Source organism: Bos taurus, chromosome 17 (assembly GCF_002263795.3).
Source record: "Bos taurus isolate L1 Dominette 01449 registration number 42190680 breed Hereford chromosome 17, ARS-UCD2.0, whole genome shotgun sequence".
NCBI lineage: Eukaryota > Metazoa > Chordata > Mammalia > Artiodactyla > Bovidae > Bos > Bos taurus.
Window position 1 is genome coordinate 6586739 of NC_037344.1, and position 17504 is coordinate 6604242.

The 17504-nt window shown below is 39.0% G+C and overlaps 1 protein-coding gene across 15 annotated transcripts in view; it reads left to right on the forward strand.

Annotated features, from left to right (window-relative positions):
• Positions 1-17504, forward strand: part of SH3D19 (SH3 domain containing 19) — a 209590-nt gene that overhangs the window by 95590 nt on the left and 96496 nt on the right. For 8 of the 15 annotated variants that reach the window (XM_002694316.7, XM_005217479.5, XM_059876230.1 and 5 more), the window contains exon 2: positions 6731-6770. In XM_002694316.7, coding sequence (XP_002694362.4) covers positions 6731-6770 — 40 coding nt within the window. Of the gene's footprint in view, positions 1-4865; positions 4972-6220; positions 6649-6730; positions 6771-17504 lie in introns of those variants that run through there. The other 7 variants (XM_059876229.1, XM_015475348.3, XM_010813683.4 and 4 more) reach the window with 5 other exon arrangements.

The following is a 17504-nucleotide window of genomic DNA, read 5'->3' on the forward strand; positions in this document are numbered from 1 at the left end:
GGCCAACCCAGTATATGTATTGAAAGTTTACCACTTAAAAGAACAATACACTAGTCACTTACATATAGCTGTGAATAGAAGAGAAACAAAAGGCAAAGGAGAAAAGGAAAGATACACTCATTTGAATGCAGAGTTCCAAAGAATAGCAAGGAGAGATAAGAAAGCCTTCGTCAACAATCAATGCAAAGAAATAGAGGAGAACAATAGAATGGGAAAGACTAGATATCTCTTCAAGAAAATTAGAGAGTAAGGGAACATTTCATGCAAAGATGGGCACAATCGTATGGACCTAACAGAAGGAGAAAATATTAAGAAGAGGTGGCAAGAATACACGGAAGAAATTTAAAAAAAAAAAAAAATCTTCATGACCCAGATAATCACAACGGTATGATCACTCACCTAGAGCCAGACATTCTGGAACGTGAAGTCAAGTGGGCCTTAGGAAGCATCACTACGAACAAAGCTAGTGGAGGTGATGGAATTCCAGTTGAGCTATTTCAAATCCTGAAAGATGATGCTGTGAAAGTGCTGCACTCAATATGCCAACAAATTTCGAAAACTTCGCAGTGGCCACAGGACTGCGAAAGGTCAGTTTTCATTCCAATCCCAAAGAAAGGCAATGCCAAAGAATGGTCAAACTACCACACAATTGCACTCATCTCACATGCTAGACAAGTAATGCTCAAAATTCTCCAAGCCAGGCTTCAACAGTACATGAACCGTGAACTTCCAGATATTCAAGCTGGATTTAGAAAAGGCAGAGGAACTAGAAATCAAATTACCAACATCCGTTGGATTATCAAAAAAGCAAGAGAGTTCCAGAAAAACATCTATTTCTGCTTTATTGACTATGCCAAAGGCTTTGACTGTGTGGATCACAAAAAACTGTGGAAAATTCTGAAAGAGATGGGAATGCCAGACCACCTTACCTGCCTCTTGAGAAATCCATATGCAAGTCAGGAAGCAACAGTTAGAACTGGACATGGAACAACAGACTGGTTCCAAATAGGAAAAGGAGTACGTCAAGGCTGTATATTGTCTCCCTGCTTATTTAACTTATATGCAGAGTACATCATGAGAAACGCTGAGCTGGATGAAGCACAAAGTGGAATCAAGATTGCCGGGAGAAATATCAATAACCTCAGATATGCAGATGACACCACTCTTATGGCAGAAAACCAAGAAAAACTAAAGAGCCTCTTGATGAAAGTGAAAGTGGAGAGTGAAAAAGTTGGCTTAAAACTCAACATTCAGAAAACTAAGATCATGGCATCTGGTCCCATCACTTCATGGCAAATAGATGGGAAAACAATGGAAACAGTGAGAGACTTTATTTTTTGGGGCTCCAAAATCACTGCAGATGGTGACTGTAGCCATGAAATTAAAAGACGCTTACTCCTTGGAAGGAAAGTTATGACCAACTTAGACAGCATATTAAAAAGCAGAGGCCTTACTTTGCCAACAAAGATCCATCTAATCAAAGCTATGGTTTTTCCAGTAGTTGTGTATGGATGTCAGATTTGAACTATAAAGAAAGCTGAGTGCCGAATAATTGATGCTTTTGAACTGTTGGAGAAGACTCTTGAGAGTCCCTTGGACTGCAAGGAGATCCAACCTGTCCATCCTAAAGGAGATCAGTCCTGGGTGTTCATTGGAAGGCCTGATGCTAAAGCTGAAACTCCAGTACTTTGGCCACCTGATGTGAAGAACTGACTCACTTGAAAAGACCCTCATGCTGGGAATGATTGAAGGTGAGATGAGAAGGGGATGACAGAGGATGAAATTATTGTTTGGCATCACTGACTCAGTGGACATGAGTTTGAGTCAACTCTGGGAGTTGGTGATGTATAGGGAGGCCTGGCGTGCTGTGGTCCATGGGGTTGCAAAGAGTCAGACACTACTAAGCAACTGAACTGAACTGAACTGAAACTAGTCACTGTGGAAGACTCAAAAGTGGCTAAAAATCAATTTGGAAATACACCTGAAGAAGGATGGGGAATAGTAATTAGAAGGAGGAGGTGACTAGGTATTAGCTGCCGTCAGTAATTTGTAGAATGAATCCTGGGTTCTTTCCAAGTAGACATAATTGTCATTTTCTCAGGAAATGACATTTAAAGATTTTAGGAGAGCCTCTGAAACTCTCATCTGAGACATGTAAAATTCCATCCATGTACTATTGAGGAGAATCACTTTTGCCATCTTTTAAAGAGTCATTAAAATAAGATTTGTGAACCTTGAGTATCTTCTCTCTTCTCATGGAGGAATTCATTGTTTTATTTATTCTGTTTGCCATAAGGTGCAAAGAATTCTTCTTCAGAACATGTAGATCTTTCAGTTAATACTGACTAGCGTTGATCATTCTTTAAAATAACATAAACTATTCATGTATCATCCCAAGCTGGAATGTGTAAGTAATGCTTGGAAATCTGATGCATAATCCCTTCACAAATAATAGTCATTCTAAAGAGAAATATTGGCAGTCCAACATGAAATACAAGAGAGATTCCTACTTGATTTTGAGTGTGTCTATGTATTTTCACTCCTGGGGACTGAGTCTTCCCACTAATTTCAAAGAATGACTTAGGACCTTTTTTTGCCCACTTGAGTTAGTAATATAAGTCCTGACCCAATGGGGTTTGATTTTTCCCTCCAGTTAATTGATTAGAGCCAGATCCTCAAAGCCCACATTTGTTAGAGTAGATTCTACTAAGTTCTGAGTTGGCTGTTTTAATCAAAGCAAAAGAGGACATCTGCATTTTTTTCATCTTCATTTCAAAGTGTTATATTATAAGATTCAGAATCACCCTGAATAATTAGCATCAGTAGAATCTGTCTCTCCATTTCCAAAAAGCTGTCCCTGCCAGTATCAGGACCTATTTCTACAATGGGGTATAACATCTAAATGTATAAACACTGGGATCCTGAATGTCCAGATTACTCAGGACCAGGAGTCATCAAGGCAGGAAAATGTGGTCACCTGGAGCGCTCAGACCCGTGGAGGCTCCCCAGTGCTGTCCTGATTCTTGGCCCTCTTGATGTGCCCATTGTTTCCTCGGTTGTCCCTACACCATCCACGCATGCACCGTCTTGAACACCCTTTGCACCAGTTCTGCCTGTGTTCTGCCTTTGTTGTTCTTTCAGGGTGTTCTTCCATTTCCTCAATTATCTTTACTAACCAGGAGACTTGGATGAGAGGGAGCAGGAAATCTAAGGTCTCTCTCTGTCTCTTGCATGGCGTGTATGTGCGTGTGTGTGAGACAGAGAGAGTGACTTGAACCTACAAAGCTGTACACTTGCACACAGCCGTCCAGCCATGCTAACTTTCACCTTGAAAGTATACTGCCAGGCTGCTCGGGTCCTGGAGCTATTGCATTGTCCACAGGAAGTGTGCAGCGTGGGGTAACTAAAGTTTAGAGTTAGGCCATTCTGTTTTTGAATTTATTTTTAATTGAGGATAGTTGCTTTGTAATATTGTGTTGGCTTCTGCCAATGAAAATTGAAACTACAATGGGGTATCACCTCACACCTGTCAGAATGGCTGTCTTAAAAAAAAAAAAAATCTACAAACATTAAATGCTGGAGAGGGTGTGGAGAAAAGGGAACCCTCCTGGACTGTTGTTGGAAATGTACATTGATGCAACCACTATGGAGAACAGTATGGAGAGTCCTTAAAAAATTAGGAATAAAACTACCATATGACCCAGCAATCCCGCTACTTGGCATATACCCTGAGAAAACCATAATTGAAAAAGGCCATTCTTATTTTTAATAACTTTTCTGTGTGGAAATGGTGAGGCTTTGGGCTAGTAAGTTATCTAAGTATGTAAAGATTTGGGAAGATTTGCAAATATTTTCTCTCATAATTATTTAAAACTTAGAACTCTGAAAAATTGGGGGGGAAATGCTAAGGAATACTTGATTTGAAATAAATGGAAACCATACGCTTAAAGCACTGTCTATAGTCAAGATGGAGTGTCCGTGTTTGCTATAGATCTGTCCTCATTTTTCCTAAGGGAATTTTAATCCAAATGTTTTATTATCGTTGGCAAGATCCAGATTCTGAATCTGCCCTCAGTGCTTTGTTTTGTTCAGTCTCAGCTTTTGGATCAAAATAACCACTTATTATTTTGCCAGAAATTCAGCATTAACACTAATGTATTTCTTGACAATTGCACAAGTCTGGGCTGTCATGAGAATTACTTTGCTTAAAATAAGTATGTTAAAATGCAGACACACAGCATGCACACATACGTATTTATATGTTTTCAAGCTAAGAGACGGCTCATGGAAAAATGTGAAGTCCAGTTATTTGTGTAGTTTAAGAAAAAAGAGTAAGCCAAGAACATGAATCTTAATTTGTTTTCCATTGCCAAGAGCCCAGATGAGGGAATACTGTAAGTAATGGATAATTTACCGTTACCCTCAAATTATCAAATATATGGGTCTTAGGAGTAACATGTTATAAGCACTGTGTATGCGTATTTATGTGGAAATGTAACACATGTACACTAAGAGTGGATTTGGGAGGAAAGGTTTAAAATGTCCTCCAACAGATTATCAAGTTATTTTCTCCAATTTTAATTACTTCTCCATAGGGAAGTACAGTGTGAAGGTATTTGTATTTTCTTAGAGCAGAAAGTATTAGAATGTTGGTAGAATTTCCTGTTTTAACCAAGAATGAAGGAGAACTATGAGCCATTTGCTTCCTGAATGGCTGCATTCCAGCTGTGCGGACTGATCACACACATCTGCCAATCAGAACAGGCCCTGGAGGGAACCTTGGAGGCTGAGTCTTGTTTACATGCATCGTTTCTGCATCGTGACTCTGTTTCTCCCCTCCTCCTGTGTGTTGTATGTCTAGGAGGATTTGTAGGGGAATTCGCTATTACGCGCCTAAATAAGCTGTATGAAACTAAGACACCAGCCACAGCAAACTGTATTTCGGGCAGACTTAGCTCATCTTAGTTACAGGTAAGAGTTGTTACTTTGTTACGAGGATAGCTGAATGTGCATCTAGTTTCTGGCTTTACTTTGAGACAGTATACTTTACTTTTGTTAGCAAAACTAACAGGCTAAAAGCTGAAGAGGAACAGTCAAAAAATCGGAACATGTGCGCTGTATTCCTGACTTTAAATTTTATAGTACTCAACAAATGAAAAACTAGATTTTTATTTAGCGGAGGGGTAAACCAAGTTAAATTAAAAGTTTTAAAAGTGGCAGTAACACTAAGTCACTGTGTAGAGAAATTGGAACCAGAAGCATATTAACCTCATGTGTCTGGGAGAGCCTTGTAGCTAAACAAATATGTTTTATTGTGGATCTTTCTCCTTGTCAGTGTTTCAGAGAACAGTATCTTCCTGTGTGCTAACTCCTTGGTTTAAAAAGACATTTCTTTTTTATTAAGTATTCAGAAAGAATTTATACTTAACTATGTAAATCTGATTCATTTCCTTTTGTAATTTTTTCATAAAATTTCTTCAGAACTTTTAGAGAATGTTTTCGTTATCTTTATGCTGCTGCATCAGCAGTAAAATTAAGGGGGTAAGAAAGGATTCCAGTCTAATCTTTGTTTAGCCATTAAATTGTATCATGTTAGTGTTAATTCAGAAGATAGTTTAGAAAACTACCTTTTGATAATCTTGCATAGGATTTTTAAAAGTCCTTCTATAGGATTTTATTGTGGTTTTACCCATTGCTTGCTTGCTTTTTTTTTTTTTTTACCCACTGCTTTCTGTTGTTAGTTTTTTCATAACACTGCTATCTTTCTACTTCATTTATTTATTTTTAAGCATGTACTGAAGGAAAAATCATTAGTCAAAAAAAAAAAGCACAACCTGTGGGTTTTGTGGTTCTTTCTCTTATATATAATAGTTTTCAGGTTGATGAAGAACATTTTAGAGTAGTACGTAGAGGCACTTCTAAAAATGACTAGCAGCTAGGCTCTGGCCTCTTATTCTGTAGCAGGATTTCTCCATTTTAACGCTGTTGACGTTTTCGGTGAGATTATTCTTTGTTGTAGTGGTTAGTAGCGTCCCTGGTCTCTACCCGCCAGATGCCAGTAGCTCCCTCCTCCTGAGCTGTGACAACCACAGACCGTTTCCTGGCATTGCCAGGTGTCCCCCTGGGGAGGAGGAGCAAAATCGCTCCTGGTTGAGAACCACTGCCCTGTAGCCCGTGAGACCTAATTTCCTGTGAAACATGGAAACCCAACTTCTGAAGAGTTCTGGGTGATAGAGAGTTAAGGAGGAGGCTGTGCTGGTCTCAGTGTATTTGCAGATGTAGCTGACTGCTCATTTCTTTCCCCTCCCCATCCTGTTAGATGCTTTTGCCAACCATGATTCATGGAATGATTTTTTTGAGCTGAGTAATTTGTGGCTTTTCAGTTTCCTTACTTTCTTTCCTTAGCTAAACTTGTTTTGGTTTTAGCAAAGTGTTTAAAACAGCAAAGATCTTTGAAAATGAAATAATACGTGTAATGATATATTTTCTAAGTAGATGATTTTTAACAAACTGTAAAAACTTTATATGCCTGTCCTTCTTTGTATCTTTCATAACTCCTCTGTCAGACAAATCCTCTCAACTCTGAAGGAGAGCCTTATGTAGGGGAAGACACAGCAACCTTTGAACAGCCCTTTGTGAAATCTGATGGTATGGCAGCTGGTATTTAAGAACTTCTTTTCTAAGACTCCTAAAGAGCATTTTAAAATGTGACTTTCTTCTTTCTTTACAGATCGAAACGAACGAAATAAACCAGAGCATCGTTCTTCAAGGTATGAATTTATAGTTATTTAATAACTCTGTATAAAGCTTCTCTTTTAGGAAATATTATTTGGAAGAAGTGCAAGTGTCCCTTTTTGAAACACTGTATACTTGGAATCTTCCGTGGCCCTCAGGCTTCACAAGGGAAATACTGTTCATTCTCAGAACATTCTTTATAAAATTATTGACTACCTGGAAGACATGTTTTATTTTGAGAATTTGTATCAGTGACAGGTATATTTTTACAGAAAATTATTTTATCCCTGTTTCTTTTCTTCTGTGGTTTATTTCCCTCCACTTTCTTTAATTGGTATTTTTATAAATGTGTACTGCTTTTTTCTAATTATGTATAAAGCTACCATGGGCTTATAGAAATTTAAAAATTATTTTTTAAAGTAGAAATCATTAAAAAAAAAAACCAATGTCTTTCATCAACTGGAAATGGATGGCTACTGCTAAAAATTTGATGTAATTAATTCTTTCTAGAGCTTATTGGTATAAATATATATATATATATATTGCAGTTGAATTCTTTAAGTTCTGACTAGACAGTTTTGAATGGCCAGGAAGGTTCTGCCCCTTCAGCCCCTTATTCACGCTGAGAAGTGTGTCCTGTGAGAGCTTCACCAACACTGAAGAGTGTGTTTGAAACCCTTGTCAAACTTAAGGGATGGAGGGGGCTCAGATGGTAAAAAGTCTGCCTGCAGTGTGGGACACCCAGGTTCAACCACTGGGTCGGGAAGATCCCCTGGAGAAGGGAATGGCAACCCACTCCAGTAGTCTTTCCTGGAGAATCCCATGGACAGAGAAGCCTGGGGGGCTACAGTCCTGGGGATCACAAGGAATTGGACATAACTGAGCAACTAACACTTGTCAGACTTATATGTGGAAATTGTCTAACTTCCACTCTCTAGGCAAGAATGACAGATCTTTTTTTTATTTTTTAACCTAGTTCTGTGAAGGATTGTAACTTTTTAATATCATTTTCACCTTATTCCACATTTCCTCAGTTTTCCTTTGTATTTTATATTGTGATAGTGTGATAGTGTTATTAGTTGCTCAGTCGTGTCTGACTCTCTTCGACCCCTTGTATTATAGCCCACCAGGCTCCTCTGTCCATGGAATTCTCCAGGCAAGAATACTGGAGTGGGTTGCCATTTCCTTCTCCAGGGGATCTTCCCAACCCAGGGGTCGAACCCAGATCTCCTGCAATGCAGGCAGAGTCTTTACCATCTGAGGCACCAGGGAACGTCCAGTACATTTTGCAGAGATTGTCAGTCAGAGTAAGTTACTGAGATCTAATCTGTGAGGAAAATACAGCTAAGTATTTGGGATGTAAGGTAGTTTTTTGAGGGAGGAGTATAATTCACATACATTAAAATTCACTCTTTTCGGTGTATGATTCTATGAGTTTTGACAAACACATACAGTTAGATAGCCATAATCATAGAAAAGTGTGTAAGATTGATATTTTTAATACTTAAAAAGTAATAGAAAAAAGAATGTAAGAGGACTTTGTCAGCATGCCTGACTGTGAGTGACATAAAGTTGAAAGGGTAAAAAATACTTAGGATGATAAGACCAGGATCCATAAGACCCCTGACATACTGAAGATTTGACTGAATTAAGAATAAGAGTTTTAATTGGAACAAATGTAAATCCTTATCCCTACGGCTGAAAAATCAATGGAGCATGAAGCAGTAGGGGAGAGGTGACTTAACAATATTTTTGAAAAAACCTTGAGAGTTTAATTCTTCATAAATTCATCATGAGGGGAGTTCCCTGGTGGCCGAGGGGTTAGGATTCTGGGCTCTCACTGCCATGGCCCAGGTTCAGTCTCTGGTCAGTGAACTGAAATCCCTCATGCTCCACAGCACAGCCAACAAGAACAAAATAAATCAATCCGTTCATTAAGAGTCAAAAATTTCGTGTTGTTGCCTCCACCGCCCCCAAAAATGTCAGCATTGATTTAATTATGCTGAAAGACCTGTAATGTCCAGTATAAGAAAGTGATAGCTCTAGACCATGCTTTTGATACGCTATTCAATTCTGGGCCCACTAGGCTCTGAGAAATCGAAGTGTGCGTTGCACTGGCTCTGTCGATATTACTTGAGGTACTTAAAAGCAGAATCCTATTATCTACTCCAGAGATTCTCATTCAGTAGGTGTGGAGTGAGTAGATCATGGGAATCTGTATATTAAAGAAGTAGCGGGTGATTCTGATGGAGAGCCAGGTTGGGAAGCACTGGGATAGAGGACCACAGCTGAGTTGGGAGAGGGAAAGTGACAGAGAAGAGCTGGGTAGAAGTCAAAGCTAAGTCACAGGAAGACTTGTTTAAGGAATTGGGAGAAGTTAGCCATGGTTTGGAAGTTTGGGAAGGGGTATAAGACAGAAATAACTGGATTCAAACACCTGAAGGGCTGTAGAAGAGACTAGCAAAATTGTTCTCATAATTGCTCTTCCCAGCATTAGCTCCCAGTTGCTAGGAAGAACCAGGGATCCTCGGAGGAATAGCTAATCCCAGATCCTGGGAAAGGGAAAGTCCGGGTAAGCCTGGACCCTACTGATAAGAAGGTAGGAAGTGCTCAACCAGTGGGGTCATGTCAAAAAGGCCTAGGGGGCAGCTTCAAGAGGCTCCAATTAACCAAATCTGGGACAATTTGAGTAGCAAAAATTTTAAATGACAATAGATTCTAACACATTGGATTTTTAAAAATCCAAATAGAAGAAGAAATACTTAAGTTTTTAATTATAAAGGGGAAAATGTACCTTTGTCAGTGAAGAGATCTGGTGATCACATTCTTAATCAAGTGGTCAACTTGTATGCCTATCACCATCTGTCTCACTCTCAGGTGAGACAGCCTGACATTCTGTGACTCCAGCTGATGCTTTAGCAGTGCACATAGATACCATTTATGGAATAGGAACCCTGGCCAAAAAAAGGTAATATGAAAAATACAAAAAGGCTAGAAAGATATTTCAGATTTTAAAAGACTATGGTTTGTTTTTTTTTTTAATCTGGAATTTAAAAATCCAGATTTAAAAAAAATGCTTTGGGGATAATTAAGAAAATTTAAGTATGAACTTTATTTTAGATTTTTTGGTTAATATTTTGATTAGGTGTATATAGGAAAGCTGTTATGTGGGAGAATATCCTTATTCTTAGGAGATGTAAGCAGATGTATTAGGGGTGACACAGGCTTATGTTTGCAGCATACTCTCAAATAATTCATGAACATTAAAAAACAGCAAGGTATAACAGTAAATACAGGAAAACATTAATAATTGGTGAATGGATGAAACATATATATGGGTGTTCACTGTACTATTCCTTTAGCTTTTCTGTAGACTTGAAATTTTCACAAGAAGTGGTAGAGGAGGGAATCTGGAGAAGGGGATGGCAGCCCACTCCAGGATTCTTGCCTGGAGAATCCCCACGGCCAGAGGAGCCTGGCAGGCCGCAGTCCACGGGGTCACAGAGAGTCGGACCTGACTGAGCGACTAAGCACACACACAGTGAGGGAATGGGTCTGTATGTTCCGTGTTGTCCTGGGGGTAAAATATACATCTGTGGGCGCAAAGTTGAGAGAGCGGATTTCTGCACAATGTGAGGAAGGATTTCCAGACGTAGCAGGTCAAGGATGGAATGGAATCTGTGAGGGACACTGTCAAGGAAAAGCTGGACAAGCTAATGGAGGGGATAAAATGGAGAAGTTTCACGCATAGCTAAATCATGATTCTAGACGGCTCCAGCCCTTGCTCATTCAATAGCCGATAATATTTGTTGAGAGACCCTAATCCAGGCTCAGGATACAGCAGAGAACAAGGAAAGGTCTCCAGCGTTGTGGAGCACAGAGTGCTCATTGTTTGGGATTTACATTCCCGATCGCTCACGTCAGGATCCAAGTCTTTGTACTTCTGCTTCAGGCGGTGCTCATGGTACTCAGCCTTCAACCTCTAATTTATACTTTCAGGCCCTCCAGGACTGTGATACTGGTCTTGGTAACATGCCTGGTTCACAGTAAGCACTTAATAAACAAAATTTTGAATAAATGTCAGATGTAGTTTGAAGAGAGACAGGGAATGCCAATATTTTTTCCTTGCTGACTGGAAAGAACCTGACTCTCAAAAGCTTGCCCAGGACTGCTGTTGAGTGCTTGTTACTACAGCAGAGAGGAGTACGCCCTGTAAGAAAGAAGTGTTTTCCAGGAAAGGCAGTGTCCTCTGTCTGAGGTGTCTGCCGACTCTGGCAGTGACCTGCTCTTGCCCTGCTGTCCTTAGCTGAGCAGGGCCACCCTGCCAGCCCAGCAGTGCATCAGCCAGATTAATACCTGCTGCATCAACAGGGCAGAGGGGAGAAAATATAAACAAAAGGCACTTAATTTTGGTGTGCTTTTTGGTTCTCCTCAGGCCACTTGGCAGCAAGAACATGGGCTCAATGCCCAGCATGCATAAGAGAGATGCATTTCTTTGGTTTGTGTTTTTATAAGGCCAAATACTCCTATAGCTTTCACAGTGAGAGGTGAATAAATCTGGGACGGCTGCCTGTTCTTTCATTTCAGTGCTGACATAAAAAGGAAAGTAAAACTTTTGTCAAGTTAAAGGAAAAGTTTTATTAGGTATAGGTCAACACTAAGACCCCAAGCTAAAAAAAGCATCCCTTAAGCATTTCCGAGAGGCTTGCTGGGTGCTTTTTGATTGGTTTGTTTTGTAGAAGTCAGAAATATCTGAATTCTTGTCTTTTCCTTGTTAGTTTAAATTTACCATTTCCCAAATTGATGTCCCATGGAACTTTCTTTGTAGGATATTAATCAGTATGCAAGAAGTAAATAATTACTGCATGAAAAAATTTGGAAATGGTGAGTTAAAACAAAATTAGACATATTTCTCTACTGAGGGTCTTTGATATAATGAAATGCATTATAAAACTCCAAGTGAGAAACTTACTATAGAGGATTTTTTAAATTTGTCTGAATTTATAATTTCCTTTCCCAGACACAGGTACTAATAACATCTAGAAAAATGTACTATGGAATGGCAGTTGGGAAACTAATTGAGAGGGAAGTAGGAGCTAAAGATAATAAAGTTAAGCCCTGTGGTAATCAGTGCCAGCAATGGAAAATTAGGAACCTTTTTTTACTGCCCCAGCAGGTCTGGATAATAGGACCCAATGACTTATGGCGACTGAAAAATAAGCTACTTTGTCTTAAAGGTTTTACATACTGCAAGGAAATAATTTATAGCAGAAAAAATAAGGCAGCAGAACAGAGAACCCTTAATCTGTTTCTCAGAAATTATCATTTGAATCTTAGTCTTTTTTAAAGCCTTTGATACCTGTTTATAAAGTTTGATGGAATTTCAGGAAAATTCACAAAAATTATTTAAAAATTAGACAAAAATAAAATTTTCTAAAATTTATAAGGAAGAACAAGAATAGCCAACTTTGAAGATCAAAACTGGGAAATGGACTCTTGCAAGCAATTAAGACTTGTTTTGTCAGTGGAGAAACAGGTCAAGGGAACAGAACGCAGAGCCCAGCAAAGATACACATGGGCTTCCCAGGTGGCGCGAGTGGTACATGGAACCTGCCTGCTAATGCAGGAGACATGAGATGTGGGTTCTATCCCTGGGTCAGGAAGCTCCCCTGACAGAGGAAGTGGCTCCCCCACTCCAGTATTCTCACCAGGAGAATCTCATGGACAGAGGAACCTGGCCAGTTACAGCCCGTAGGGTCACAAAGAGTTAGATACGACTGAGAGTCTGAGCACAGCATGCACGGTTCTGTCCGGTGCTGCGATGGAGCTGGCAATGCGGGTCAGTGGGGAAAGCGCACAGGTCATCAAGTGCTGCAAGAACAATTGATTACCTGTATTAAAAAACAATTCTAGATGGAATTTGACTTATTTTATCATGTGAGGTAGAATCTAAATACATAAAAGTAAAACATTTTGAGGAAATACATGAGAATATCTTTATGATGCTGGAGTAGGGAATACGTTTTTAAACAAGTAGAAACCACAAAGAAAAAGATGGACAAATTTGACCATGTGAAACTTTAAAACTTATGCACATGAAGACAGCAAAAGCATGTGAAAAGACAAGTTGTTACCGAAATACACACAGGCAACAGTGGTTAGTGTCCAATATAAATACACATCAGAAAGAAAAAGACAAATAACTCAGTAGAATAGGGGCAGGGAGCTCAGAAAAGATGAATCCTAAGAAGCCTTAGCTTGCTAATGCTAAGATGTGTACCAGTGTGATGATGAGATATCATTTCACTTCCACTGAGTTGGTGCAGAAATCTCAAAGATTGACAATTACAAGTGTGTGAGAGAATAATTTGATACAGCATATTTAGAGAGTAACTGAGCACTGTATGGTAAAGTTAGAAATGCCCAGACCATATAACCCAGCAGATATTAAGTACCCCAGAGAAATACTTTCACTTATGCCAAAGGAACTATGTACAGGAATGTTGAGAGTAGCACTCCTTGGACTGAGGGAACTGCAGCTTTATGGGACAGCTTATATAAATCTCAAAAACAGAATTTTGGATGATAAAAGTAAATTGTAGGAAACTGTATCCAGTCTCCTGGGATAAACCATAATGAAAAAGAATGTTTTACAAAAGAATATATAATATGTATGTGTAAAATTCAGTCACTTTTGCTGTATAACAGAGATTGGCACACCGTTGTATTGGGTTGGCCAAAAAGTTCGTTTGGATTTTTCCATAACATCTTATGAAAAACCCAAATGAACTTTTCGGCCAACCCAATAAATCAACTATATATCAAATAAAAACAAAAAAAGCAAGTCATAATAGAAAGAGAGCTCAGTATGATACCATATATATAAACGAGAAGTCAGCACATGGGCCAAATCTGGCCTGCCACCTATTTCTGTAAATAGTTTTATCGGACCTCAGCCACGCCCATTTGTATGCATACTATCTATGGCTGCTTTCCATCACTACAGCAAAGCTGACTAGTTACAACAGAGGCCATAGGGTCCTCAAAGCCTCTGACCCCTTATAGAAAAAGTTTGTCAACTCCAAATACAAAAAATAGTTTGCTGATTCCCTTTGTCGTAGGTGAAACACAAGCAGCATATTCTTTACTGTATATTTTTATGGCTACATATATATATATTTTTTATATGAATATGTGTACCTTTAAAGTAAAAGTATGGTGTGGCAGTCTGGATGGGAGGAGAGTTTGGAGGAGAATGGATACATGTATATGTATGACAGAGTCCCTTTGCTGTTAACCTGGAACTATCACAACATTGTTAGTTAGCTGTACTCCAATACAAAATAAAAACTTTAAAAAGTAAACTAAAAGTATAAAAAAGGTACATATGGAAGTGATAAATAGTGAATTTAGGACATTGCTTATCAAAGGAATGGATGAGAAAGGGGTACACAGGGAGCGTAAGGTGTATATTAATGGCTCAATTTTGGGCTTCGTTTATCTAAAGTCTTTTTGAATCCTGAAAAATTTCATAATTAATTTTGAAAACCTTTAAGAAGACTTTCTTGAATTCTGTGGCACCAATAATGGTGTTTTTACAGGAAAGGAGCATAAAATTGAGTGAAATTTTCTTTGATTATTTCTGAAAGAAGAAAATAAAAAGGAAGAAGTAATTGAGAGTGTTAAAAAAAAAACATGATCAAACACTGTTCCCATTTCTACTCATAGTCTACACCTGTAGTTCCCTCTACTCTGTTCAGTTCAGTTGCTTAGTGGTGTCCGACTCTTTGCAACCCCATGGACTGCAGTATACCAGGCCTCCCTGTCCATCTACCAACCCCTGGAGTTTACTCAAACTCATGTCCATCGACTTGATGATGCCATCCAACTGTCTCATCCTCTGTCGTCCCCTTCTAATCCCATCTTCAATCTTTCCCAGCATCAGGGTCTTTTCAAATGAGTCAGGTGGCCAAAGTATTGGTGTTTCAGCTTTAGCATCAGTCCTTCCAATGAATATTCAGGACTGATTTCCATTAGGATTGACTGGTTGGATCTCCTTGCAGTCCAAGGACTCTCAAGAGTCTTCTCCAACACCACAGTTCAAAAGCATCAATTCTTCATGCTCAACTTTTTTTATAGTCCAACTCTCACATCCATACATGACCACTGGAAAAACCATAGCCTTCACTAGATGGACCTTTGTTGACAAAGTAATGCCTCTGCTTTTTAATATGCTGTCTAGATTGGTCATAACTTTCCTTCCAAGAAGTAAGCATCTTTTAATTTCATGGCTGCAGTCACAATCTGCAGTGATTTTGGAGCCCAAAGAAATAAAGTCTGTCACTGTTTCCCCATCTATTTGCCATGAAGTGATGGGACCGGATGCCATGATCTTAGTTTTCTGAATGTTGAGCTTTAAGCCAACTTCTTCACTCTCCTCTTTCACTTTCATGAAGAGGCTCTTTAGTTCTTCTTCGATTTCTGCCATAAGGGTGGTGTTACCTACATATCTGAGGTTATTGATATTTCTCCCATCAATCTTGATTCCAACTTGTGCTTCATCCACCCCAGCATTTCTCATGGTGTACTCTGCATAGAAGTTAAATAAGCAGGGTGACAATATACAGCCTTGACGTACTCCTTTCCCGATTTGGAACCAGTCTGTTCCATGTCCAGTTCTAACTGTTGCTTCCTGACCTGCATACATACAGGTTTCTCAAGAGACAAGTCAGGTGGTCTGGTATTCCCATCTCTTGAAGAATTTTCCACAGTTTATTGTGATCCACACAGTCAAAGGCTTTGGCATAGTCAATAAAGCAGAAATAGACGTTTTTCTGGGACTCTCTCGCTTTTTCGTTAAGCCAGTGGATGCTGACAATTTGATCTCTGGTTCCTCTGCCTTTTCTAAATCCAGCTTGAATATCTGGAAGTTCACGGTTCATGTACTGTTGAAGCCTGGCTTGGAGAATTTTGAGCATTACTTTACTAGTGTGTGAGGTGAGTGCAATTGTGCAGTAGTTTGAACATTCTCTGACATTGCTTTTCTTTGGGACTGAAATGAAAACTGACCTTTTCCAGTCCTGTGGCCACTGCTGAGTTTTCCAAATTTGCTGGCATGTTGAGTGCAGCACTTTCACAGCATCATCTTTTAGGATTTGAAATAGCTCAATTAAAATTCCATCACCTCCACTAGCTTTGTTCGTAGTGATGCTTCCTAAGGCCCACTTGACTTTGCATTCCAGAATGTCTGGCTCTAGGTGAGTGATCACACCATCATGCTTATCTGGGTCATGAAGATCTTTTTTGTATAGTTCTGTGTATTCTTGCCACCTCTTCCAAATACCTTCTGCTTCTGTTAGGTCCATACCATTTCTGTCCTTTATTGTGCCTTATTATTGTATCTCTAATTTTCTTTAGGCAATCTCTAGTCTTTCCCATTCTGTTGTTTTACTCTATTTCTTTGTACTGATAACTGAGGAAGCCATTCTTATCTTTCCTTTACTGTCTACTAAAGGCACTATTTATCGCTATGTGGGTTTTTACCTTATTTTGATTTTGTAACCCAAGAGTTAAACAAGTAACACTTGAAAACACTTTTTAGTAGTACAGAAATATGTGGTATCTGTCTTTGTTCTACAAACAAGTGTTATTAAAGGAGTCTGGTTCAGTGTTTATCCTAGTCTACTTTCTATACGTACATGTAGCATATACTCAAATATAGTATTTAGAATAAGTGAGGTTATATCTGTGTGTCGTGTAGATGTATATGTAGTTGTTTAGTCACCAGCTTGTGTCCGACTCTTTGTGACCCCATGGACTTCAAGCTTACAAGAAATCAACTTTGAATATTCATTGGAAGGACTGATGCTAAAGCTCCAGTACTCTGGCCAACTGCTGTGAAGAGCCGACTCACTGGAAAAGACCCTGATGCTGGGAAAGATTGAGGGCAAAAAGAGAAGGGGGCGGCAGAGGATAAGATGGTTAGATAGCATCACTGACTCAATGGACATACATTTGAGCAAACTCTGGGAGACAGTGAAGGACAGGGAAGCCTGGCATTCTGGAGTCCATGCGGTCAGAAAGAACTGGACACAAATTAGCAACTGAACAACCCTATTGTTGGTCTCATAAAGATGTTAGGATTTTATTTTGACACTTTACCATTATCACATTATGGTTTAAATAGATTAGCTAAAAGCAAAAGATTTAACTTGTTTTTGCTTTTCTCCTTTTTAAATATGTCTATTAAAATGTCATGCTCTGCTGGGCTTAGTTTAACTACTATAATTCTGTCGCATTTCCCTACCCATATGTTTTGATTCCTGTACCTCTATAAACTATAGCTCGTGTGTAATTACTTTTTGGCATTATGTTTTCTAAGCTATAAGAGAAGTATCATTTTTGCTGTAGCATCTGTAATGTTGTAAACAAGGTGAAAAATTAAAGTGTATACAGGTTTTGTTGGGAAAATCCTTTTGCAATCAGAGATATGAAAGGATTATTAACATTTTATGTCATTCTACAGAGAATATGTATTTTTTACTATGGCTTTAAGAAATGTGACTTTAGCATTTTCCCCTAGTGTGACGGGAATGAAAATGAAGCATTGATATGGTCTGTCAGTTGGGTAATTGAAAAGGTTTATCAGCTGGCCTACCACTGCCATACTGCTTAGTATGGGGGCTTCTCTGAAGATGTTTCAAATTAAACTATCAGCAAGCAGTTAACTGGAACAGCAGCTGGTCCTGTATCTACTGCTTTTCCTCAAG